Source organism: Rhea americana, unplaced genomic scaffold (assembly GCF_003343005.1).
Source record: "Rhea americana isolate MKP2758 unplaced genomic scaffold, rheAme1 scaffold_35, whole genome shotgun sequence".
Classification (NCBI taxonomy): domain Eukaryota; kingdom Metazoa; phylum Chordata; class Aves; order Rheiformes; family Rheidae; genus Rhea; species Rhea americana.
The window spans coordinates 6,168,675-6,179,082 of NW_028186479.1; the positions used below are offsets into that span (position 1 = coordinate 6,168,675).

At 38.2% G+C, this 10,408-nt stretch overlaps 1 protein-coding gene across 2 annotated transcripts in view; it reads right to left on the reverse strand.

Moving 5' to 3' along the window:
- Positions 1–6,751, reverse strand: part of LARS2 (leucyl-tRNA synthetase 2, mitochondrial) — a 92,254-nt gene extending 85,503 nt beyond the window's left edge. For both annotated transcript variants that reach the window (XM_085311889.1, XM_085311888.1), the window contains exons 1-3: positions 6,657–6,751; positions 3,378–3,633; positions 1,421–1,549 (exon numbers count right to left, since the gene is read on the reverse strand). In XM_085311889.1, the coding sequence (XP_085168015.1) occupies positions 1,421–1,549; positions 3,378–3,611 (363 nt within the window). In that variant the 5' untranslated portion in view covers positions 3,612–3,633; positions 6,657–6,751. The remainder of the gene's footprint in view (positions 1–1,420; positions 1,550–3,377; positions 3,634–6,656) is intronic.
- Positions 6,752–10,408: the final 3,657 nt, after the last annotated feature.

A 10,408-nucleotide genomic window follows, 5' to 3' on the forward strand; every position in this document is an offset into this window, starting at 1 on the left:
AAGAGAAAAACTGAAATCARGTATTCCCTTTTCTGGTCACTTTAAAAGCAAGAGAATGCATTTTTGTAAAGTAGCAGCATGTATTTGGTGTATTTTATGCCAGTGATGAACATATCATACATAACGACTATTTGAAAAGGCAGTACACTGAATAATTCAATGACAATATCCTTAAAAGTCTCATGGATGGCTATAAATCCAGAAAACACTACACAGGCAGCATCTGTGGCAAAGAAATTGCCCTTCCTAGCATGACCACCAACTAACATTTATTTCTCAATTTCATCTTCACTGGCATTCTTTTAAGGTTCTGTTTCCTATAGTATTGAGCTGTTACCTTCCTCATACATCAAAAATAATTTCTTTTTGAGTCTCCTTCTAGATTCTCACCTAGACCTCTTTCTTTTTATTTGTTCCTGCTCCAAAATATGGTATCCTCTTTCCATACTCCTTCCTTCTCCTTTCCAGATTCTTACTACCTTCCCTCCAACCAAACATTATTTCTTCCCCCTCAGCATGGTAAATCATTCAGGCCACAGTTCTTCCACATCTTGATTACATCCTTCAAGTTTTACCCACCACTACTCCTTACAGCAGAAAGCCAATTAGGTTCCCATCCTCAGATGGCAAGGACATGCCTCTCAACTACACTTCTCTCCTAGACAGAGAGGAGAAGGAGCAAGGGAGGAATGAGAGGAGGATTGGGGAAGACTGCAAAAAAAGAGGGAATGCAGTAGGGMAAGTGGGACTTTCCTTAGAGAGGCAGCAAGTAGTTAGTCCTGGCCTACCTCACAGACTTGTGCCCTCAAGAAAACAGGGTTTCAAATGTATAAGCAAAGGCTTATACCACTACAAAACAAATTTCTACAGCYATATCCACATAAAATGCTCCCATTCACCTGACTTACAGCCCTGGTGACAAAGGGCTCCCCTCTCAGCCGGCACAGGAGCACCGAGTCCCTCAAAAYATGACCAAGGACAGCAATATGCTCTCTGGAGTAGGAGAGGTGAAATGTGTCTAGATCAACTTCCAAGTCATCTCAGTTTTATGTTAGCAGCTACAGGATATTACATTTTTCTGTTACATAAAAATTTTCTGCTCAGGTGTTATTAGGGTCTTGAACCTCCTCTCATAGAAATGGTATGGTCCACACCTCTCATTGATATTCAGGCAGCTGATACAGSAGCAGTGACACTTTAGACAGCTTGTAGAACTCTGTTAGCAAGAGTGAGTTCTAAAGATCATAAAAGTCTCAACCTCTAATACATTCACAAGCTCCACAAGCCATTGTCCTATGCATTTGTAGCATATATTCCAATCCAAGTTTTCACCTGCACAGATTTTAAAACATACTTATTCCCTGACCAACTGTGAAATTAAAATACCAGAGAAACAATCCTACTGCAGCTTGTTTCTTACCTGCATCCCTCTCATTTTCTGAAACCGAGCTACTGCATCACTGATGGTGTAGACACGAACATGGCCCATGTGAAGTTTTCCAGAAGGATATGGGAACATAGAAAGCACGTAAAATTTTGGTCTTGATTTCTAGAAAGGAATTTTTACAAAGTTATAACCACATGAGTTAAYATTTAACTTGAACATATACATGTGCACATAATAAACTATACAGTACCACTAGRTGAAACATAAAATCTGCTAGAACTGATCCAAATGAGCACTGACAAAGTTCCTAGGATCGAATTCGTTGGGGTTGCAAATGGAGATCTTTCACCAGAGTTTGCTGCTGTCTTTTCAATGTATATTGATATTTATATGACACTTGAAAATTATGTTTTTAATCAACTTACTCAGCTAAAGACACRTAAACAAAATTACAGTCTAACAAATCACTATTCCTTATCACACAGTAKTAGTAACTGACCGTCTCATCAATAAAGAAAAACATGGCAGATTAAAAGAKCCTCTTCACAGTTTAAATAAAATGCTTTACTTTGTATTTAAAATGAGCAAGGAGCTCATTCATGGCCAGTTGCTTTTTGTCAGCAGAACTTCAGTAAACTCACTGAATGACAAACTCAATCACATGAAGACCCTTTGAAGCAAAACTGTTCAGTTCCACTATGTGTGTTACATWTGAACACAATACCTGCAGTATCTTGTAAGACAGTATCTTGCATAGCAAAAAGAAACCAAACACTTTCACTTAGGTACGTTTCAATAAACTGATATTTCATTTCCTCTTTGTAACTTTATCTTCCACATAAATTATTCCCAATAAAACATTTTAATTATCATTGATTTATCTTTGACACTTAAGTTCTTTCATTAATTTTCTTATGTTAATAATGGGGAAAAAGAAAGACAGTAGCTTTTATTATTCTGAATCATACTCCATATTCATTATTCAACATTTTTTTGCTTCTGTCTAATAGCAAGCTTAGGAGTAATTTAAATATTTCATTGGAGCACTCTGTACAACTTGCATCTCAGTAAGAAACACTAAGTTTATTTCAATGGTAAGGATAAAATAAAAAGCATTAGCATTAAAAATATTTTTTGGAATTTAGCAAACGTATGATACATATATGATAAATGCATATTTATATGTTGTTGTCAGATACTAAAAAACACAAGCTTAAACTAATGCTTTCCCTATCTGTGTGCATACACACAACTTTCATCTCAATTTTCTTCCTCAGAAAAAGCAAGCTCCTTCTATCTGACAATTTGATGGCATCTATTTTCTGTTGGCATCTATTTTCTGTTGGAGAGTGCACATTTGAGGAAAGAAGAAAAAAAGCAAACAAGAAGGGAGGAAAAAAAGATTTTATACCTATGTGACTGAGCATAAGTATGAAGGGAAAAGAGTCAGAAATTGCAATTCAAAGTTCTTTATTGTGTGGGAAAACATTTTTTTTTCTGCAAGTCACTTGTTTTGACTAAGATGCTGTAAAATGGAAAAAAAATCTTTAAAATAGCACCTTTCCTTAACATAGATTTCAGAGGATGACACAGCGTCAAGCGTAATAAATTTTGTCATAATCATTGGAAACAAGCTGTTTAGAAAGTTAATTATTWATAATATTTTGGAATGCAAAAGATGTTTATTTTGTTATTTTAAATAATTTATTCCTGAAGTGTGGTATAATATTGGGATAAATAACTAATTATTTAAACACTTTCTACGTTTCTAAGCTGATAATTTTCTGCTAAGCATGCTTTTCCTTACGAATTTTTTGCCACCTATTTCAACTCTTTGTAATGATCTACTACCACATAAAAATATTCTTCTCTATAGTGCAATATACAGCTCAACATTATAAGTCAACTGTATTAAATGTTTTCCAATATATTTCTGTCTGAAAAACAAAAATATCAAACATGCAATTTCCAAATTTCTCATGATGCTTACATCAGTTTCTGAAATTCTGCAGAATTGATCCTTTATTCTTGGGAACCACCAATTCTCAACTCTTTTTCTTGTCTCCAACCCATACGTTTTTTCCCATTTCCCTGTCTCACTGTAGATAGTTCTGATGCACACAGGAACCAGTTGTGTCTGCCATTTAATTAATCCCAGGAAGCCATTTAGTTGTCTATTCAAACATGAGGAACAAGTGCCAACTCTCTGGCAAATCGACTGCATTCTTAAGGCTATAATGTGTGATCTGAAAAAGACAAAAATATATATTTCAATTTACAAAATGTAACTGGAATTCAGCTGTTATTATGACTATATAGCAATTTAGTAGCTATGAAGCACGTTTTACCTTGGTTTAGATTATGCAGCTCTTTTCCACACCACATTCTATTCCTATGTGTTAGAATTATAAAAATATTTGKTTTTTTAAGTTGAGAGAATTATCTGTGGCCCTTGCAYAGGACAACAAAACTGAGCAGATTTGTTAGATTACGTTCAAATCTGCTAGATAACATTCACGTCTGTTAGATTTGTTCAAATTCTATCAGATTTCTTCTCTGATAAGATGCAATTCTTGCATTCATTCTCCCMAAAAAGCAGATTAKTCAATTGAAGGTTCAAGAAATTGAGCTCACTGAATGGAAGAAGGTGGCTGACARGGTTTTACTAACAATTTAGCATAAAAATAGGAAGAGGTGGAAGTTGAATAAAATTATCTTGTAAAACTACCAAATCTGTCATCACTGTAAAGAAATGGAGGTGGATGACTATAATTAGTAGGTTTCAAGCGGTACTAGAGGATATTCTAAGTTGAGTATTTTCCTAAGGGTTTYCCTGTCAATACACTTTCCTGCAAGAATTACATGAAAAACTTGTAAGTATACTGCTCAGAAAAGGGTATGATTTAACAGGCCAAGTAAGACCAATTCTGAAGAAATTCAACTCTTCTTCAACTAAGAAGTCAGTCAAAAAAAAAATCCTCACGTGCTTCAGATTAACTATTCTAAAATAAAACTACTCAAAGGTGAGAAAAATCAATCAGTTTGCAAGTTCAGGACAGATCTCATTAAGGTATTTACTGATTTTACCATTTTCTTTCTTACACTGCACAAAAATAATCTACTTTGAAAAGTTTTCTTTCCCCATCTTCACTCCAATTTCTGTTTTTAAAATATTCTTTATTTACATCAATATTTCCTACTCTCTACAGATTCTGTCTGAATTTTTGGTCCATATATTTGAATGTTGTAGCTAGCTAGCTAGCTACTTCAGTCAGAGTCCTAATTTTTCATGGAAAGAGTCACACTAGTAAAAGCACTGTGGAGAGAAACTCTGTATAAAAGAAGAACCCTGCTACTCCTGTCACTCTCAGTAGAAATCATTTTTAGATCACCTAAATTGTATACCTGCTGTAACGAGTGGGAGTTACAGTCCTTTAACATATACTACATATGCATACATCAGCTCCCAATGCCTGCACCACTACACATCTACTGAACTGCATCAGAGAAAATATATTTTCCCTGCTATTTATCAAGCAGGCTCTTTTAATGATTCTTCATTTATGTAAGTCATGCCAGCATCTTGAATTTTCTTGTTGCTAATCTCTAAAAATCTCTCTTATTTCTAATAATAAAAAATGTAAAACCAAACACAGGATTCCAAGTACAGGCACTCAGAATTATTCAGGAGACACCTAATTTCTTCCTTTCCACAATGTGAGGCCTRTTCATGCAGCTCAGAATTACTGAGGACATTTTGGTGCTTTACTGTTTTACTTTTTATTACTTATTTCTATTACTTCTATTTGTTTTATAACAGAAATGAGTACTTTCCTTCCTTATGGTAGATCACTTTTGGCATTACAAATTTTGAGAATGCTCCTTTTGTTTGTTTCCTTGTTTGAAAACAGTTATGTGCACATTAATCCTTCATTCAAGAGACAAATGAAAGGTGCAGACTAAACCCTGAGCACTGTATGCAGCTCAAGAAAAGCCTGCCTGTCAGTGCATCCTTGGGGCATGTTTGGATGACCTCAGACCCCTATGGGTCAACACAAGCAGCAGCCAGTGGCTGACATATGTGAAAGGGGCTGCAGCTTGGCTCACACAATCTTAAAACACAGCTTGTTTAAATACAGACACTCACCACAGGAAAAAAAAAAAAAAATCTGTATTCTCTTCCTCACAGACTCTCTTATACACAACATGCAGCTGATCAGCAAGCCACACATTAAGCTAACTAGAGACACATAGCAGAAAGGGTAACAAAATATGAGAGGTGTGGCACTATTTGCCTTCCCATGCTTGGACTAGGGCGTTCAGCATGCCCTAGTTACAGATACCCCAGCGCCGTGGAGGTCTCAGGAGATCGCAAGCCAAGAGCATCAAAACAAGGCAGGCATGTCAAGAAGGCAGCATGTGGCTGGGAAGATGGAGGAGATTTCAACCAGGCTGAGATCCTGCTTTGGCAGGAGGTAGTTAAAACACAGAAGAAGGAGGCCTTAACTAAATTAAGGTATTGAAAATTGCCTTGCATGCCCTTTGCTACCRTTATCAAAGAGGTCAGATGAGAACAATACTTTCATGGATAGCTCAAATTGTAACTGTAATATAAATTAGGCATCCAAGTTTCTAAAAATACTATGAGGAAAGCTTCCACATCCTGAATACATTTCTTGCAAGTCCTGCTGTTTAGAAACATCTCCCCAGGCACTTCCTCCTTCAGTCTGCCAGCCTCATCTGTTTAGATGGAGAATTCTCACAGGAGCAAGGCAGGATATTGCTTTACAGRTACCAAGTACAAAACACAACAGCTGTCCCCATGTCTGAGATCCAGCATATGACACATAACTCTAGGAAAAGCAGGTGAACGAGGCAACCAACTTTCTTCTTTCTTTTTTCCTGGAAAGCTCAAATTTGAATTTTTAAACCTTCTCAAAACTTTTTCTTTTTTTGGGAGGGGGGGATTATGAGCAAAAGCGCCGACGAGGTGGCACGTGGCGGGAGAAGCAGGTGCAAGAGCAGCAAATCCCTCAAAAGCGAGTGGGAGAGAAGTGTCGGCGGGACAGGACATCGAGGACCGGGAATGGGTGGTGAGGGGCGGAGAGAGCACCGCTACGAGACCCGGCTACCCAGCGGGGCACGGACAGGGCGGCTACGGAGATGCAGACTCTCGGGGCAGAGGCCGCCGCCGCGGGCTCAGCAGGCGAAGCAGAAGCGAGCGGCGGTTAGAACCGTTGGGCTCGCGCCCGCCGACGCAGACAGTTACCTGCGCGCGGGAACACGCTGCTGCGCCGCACGCGCCCTCAGCTTCCGCTCCTCTCCCTGGGCGCCGCCATCTTGGTCTCCTTTAGGGTCGGCGGCGCCTGCGCGACGGTTGCCGCGCACGCGCAGCAAGGCGCGGTCCCGCGCGAGGGGCGCGGAGCCGTTAAGCCTCGTGCCCCGAGGCGGCCGTTGGGGTTTGTGGTTTTTGCTGAGGTTGTCGAAAAGTGTCTCCCTGAAGTGGGTAGAGCCTGCAACTACTTGTGGGCGGGAAGGAGGTGGGGGGAGGAGTAGAAGGTTAGTTTTGCCTCATGCGTTCAGCCCAGACCTAAGGGAAATTACTGTGTGAAGTTGTAAATCTTACTTGAAATCTCATTTTTAAACCTTGGGCCTCGAAGTATGCAGAATGGGGGAGAGCCATAGTCCTCYGAAACAATAGTTTTGCAAGTGTTACCCAGATGATAGCAAAAGAACACATGCTTAAGTAAGATTCACTGTTAAGCCTTCGTTTAAAACATTTGCAGAAATACAAGGCAAACGTTGATTTTTAACAGTTAGAAAATTACTACCATACTAAAGTGCTTGTCAGCTGTGGCCATTTTAATGAATGGCTTTAAATAAAATAAGAGCAGCCCCCCTCCACATACCTCTGAAAGAGTATGTATGCTGCATTCATGTGTTATAAAAGTTTACTAAAACTGCAATCTTTATCTTAGAAATGGTATCCTACTCATGATAAAGTCTATGGCTTGGATCCTGCAAACATTTCAAGAGGGATGAGACTAGTAGCATGAGAACAAGTTAGTCACCTGAGTGTCTGAACAATCCTGTGCTAGACAATGTGAGACAATTTACATGTTTGTATTTAAGTTATTAAAAATGCAAATCTAGGAAATGAACAGGAAAGCAGCYGAATAAATTAAGAGGGATTGAGTCTCTGTATATGTTGCACACTGCTTGATTAATTTTGATCGTCTTCACAGCATGTACAAATAGGCTGCGAAGTGACTTTACAGTTTAAAATTTGATTTTGGTAGCATTTTGCCTTCAGTAATTTTACTTCCCTTCTGCTTTTTTTTTTTTTTTTTTTTTTTTTTTAATTAGAGGCAGGTTCAGAAATAAAGCCAATAGTTGTTTTGTTAGTTCTTTTTGACTAATGAGAAGAAAAAGAAAGTCAATAAAGACAATCTAGAGCAGCATAATTAATTCTACCTCTGGCTGGAAAACAACATCTTACCCAGTTGTCAACACTATACAGTTCAGAGTTGTTTTTAATTACTGCAAGTTGTTTGTAGTAGCCTCCAAGGAACAAATTTTTTTTTTCTGTTGATTGTGCCCTTTTGCTGCTGGTAACCATTGATTCTTTTTTTAATCTTTTCCTTTAGCATTGTGTTTCTAGTGGAGTTTAAATCAACACATTCTGCTTATGCAATGCAATGCCTATGGTGAGGTGAACCTTTTTGTTCTCTAGAYGTAGGGATTTATTATATGACTAAGAGTAATAATTTACTCAATATAAGCTTTCTGCTTGGTTGTGTATATTTGTCAGATATGTTTAAATTATAACCTTTTTGCTACAAATATTAATTGAGAGCAGTTCTGATACTTGCACTGCTTATAAACTATTACAGTTTCATCAGGGCTATATGCAGAATTTTGATTTGCTTTCCTGACTTACACAGCTCTTGGTAAGCAACAGTGACTTTGGTCTAACAGACTTTTCTATCCTGAATCTTCTGAATAAGGTGCTGTGGCAGTCCTCAGGCTGGGTGAAGACTGCTAGGCACCATTTTGGTGTGCAGGTGGACAGCTAATGCAGACCTTGACTGAGATTCAGCACCAGGATAAATGCTGGGCTGTGAGCTATGGCAGCTAACAGCTCTGATTCATGATCACCATTGGATTCAGCTGGGGCACCTGAAAGATTCCCACTTTCAGAGAGAAAGAGCCCAACATGAAAGAGCTGGACATCCTTGCTTGCAGATGAAAACTTCTTTACTTTGTGTGTATAGGGCTCTTCACCATAACATGATAGAGCAGTGTGAGTAAAGCTGGAAAAATATGAGAATTACTTTATCTCAGAAATGCTTTGAAAGGACCAATCACTGCATCAACTTTTCATATAGGCATATAGGTGATTTTTAAAATACTTTTCAATCTCTGCACTATTAAAGTATCTGAACCTAAATATACTGACCTATATTTCCCAAGGCTTGCTATCAAGATTATAGCTGATTGAGTAGTGAGACCTTTGTCTTATCTTTTTAATCTGTTCATTTCACTAAAAAATTGCTTTCTCTTCCTGACAATCTACTTACGTATTTCATTTGCTTGAAGCTGAGGATAATCTGCTTGGAATAACACTAAATTAATCAAAATTTTAAATGTCTCCAAGGAAGTAAGAGGAMGGCCATACACAAATGCAGACTGACCATATCTTGGGAGTGCTTAGAGCTTGGCCCCTGTGGAGCGTGCTGTATGCCTCTGTTCACCAAATTATGCAACAACCCAAGCTGGGCTGAGGTCATGATCAGAAGGTAGGTAGAGCCTTTGATAACAGCTGAAACAGATATTGGTACAACAAGTGCTGCTGGAGAGGTTTATAAAGGGGCAGAGGTTCTCCAAGAACCACAGCATTCAGCCAAATCTTTGCTATGTGTACTACTTGGTACCCACTATTTCCAAAAACTAACCCAGAGAAAAATAAAAAGAGGAATATTGTTTTTCATTACTTCTTATTTTCTTCTGGGATAGTTTGGTGGTATGACTGTGATTAGCTGTTAATAAAAACAAGCCAAACACATGCAACACAGGTTTGTAATGTTTGAAGATGTTGACAGAAGATGACTTTGTCAACAGTAGATACTCCTGTAAACTTAGTCTAAGAATATATTGACCTCTTCATTAGTGTCACTTTTCTCGTTGATTTTATGGAAGCTTAATCTTCTGACTGTGGATGCTGGTAGAAAGAAAGGTAGCCAATAACAGATGAAGCTAAGCAAGATGCAAGGCCATCTGTAAACAGGGATTAAAACTAAGTGAGAAAAATTGAGACTAACCAGAAAGAGACACAGAAGGAAGAAGAGCATCAGTATTTTTCAGTGCCTTGCTGAGTAGCGTGATAATTCGTGAAGATCAAAATAACATGCAGTAGACACTGCTATTTGATGTTTGGGCTTGTTCATAGACTTATTCGTGCTAAGACTGGTATYGTGTTCCCCGTCTGTTAAGCACTTTGTTTGGTATCACCATTTAAGAATGTTTCCACCAAGATCCATTGTCAGCAGTAAGTCTAAGAAATAACAACAGGTGGTGTCATATGGTCTGAAGTGAAGTGCAAGAAGTACACCAAAGCTTTCCTCCAAGATCTGATACTAACTTTTTCTGTGGTCTTGCCCAAATCTTTTAACCTATCATCTGCTGTATTTTCCCCATCGGGCAACAGGAGACCAGTATTTTTTTGTCTGCTATGTGTGTGTTCTGATGGATGGAAAGTTGGCTTCGTTATGAATGAAAGATAATTCATCTGCTATATGACAAACTGAGTAAGAATCAGAGAAAATGATGAAGTGCAATTATGATTTTTTAAGTGCAAGGGAGCTTGGATATCACTGAAAATTATAGAGAGCTTAGAGGCCAATATGCTTCTGATTTATTATTTAATTTATGTGTAAATGAGTTGATTAAATGAAGCAGTGGAGCTTATATCAAATTTATGCTACATTCAAGACCAGCCAGATGTCGTAGGGACTCAAGCCA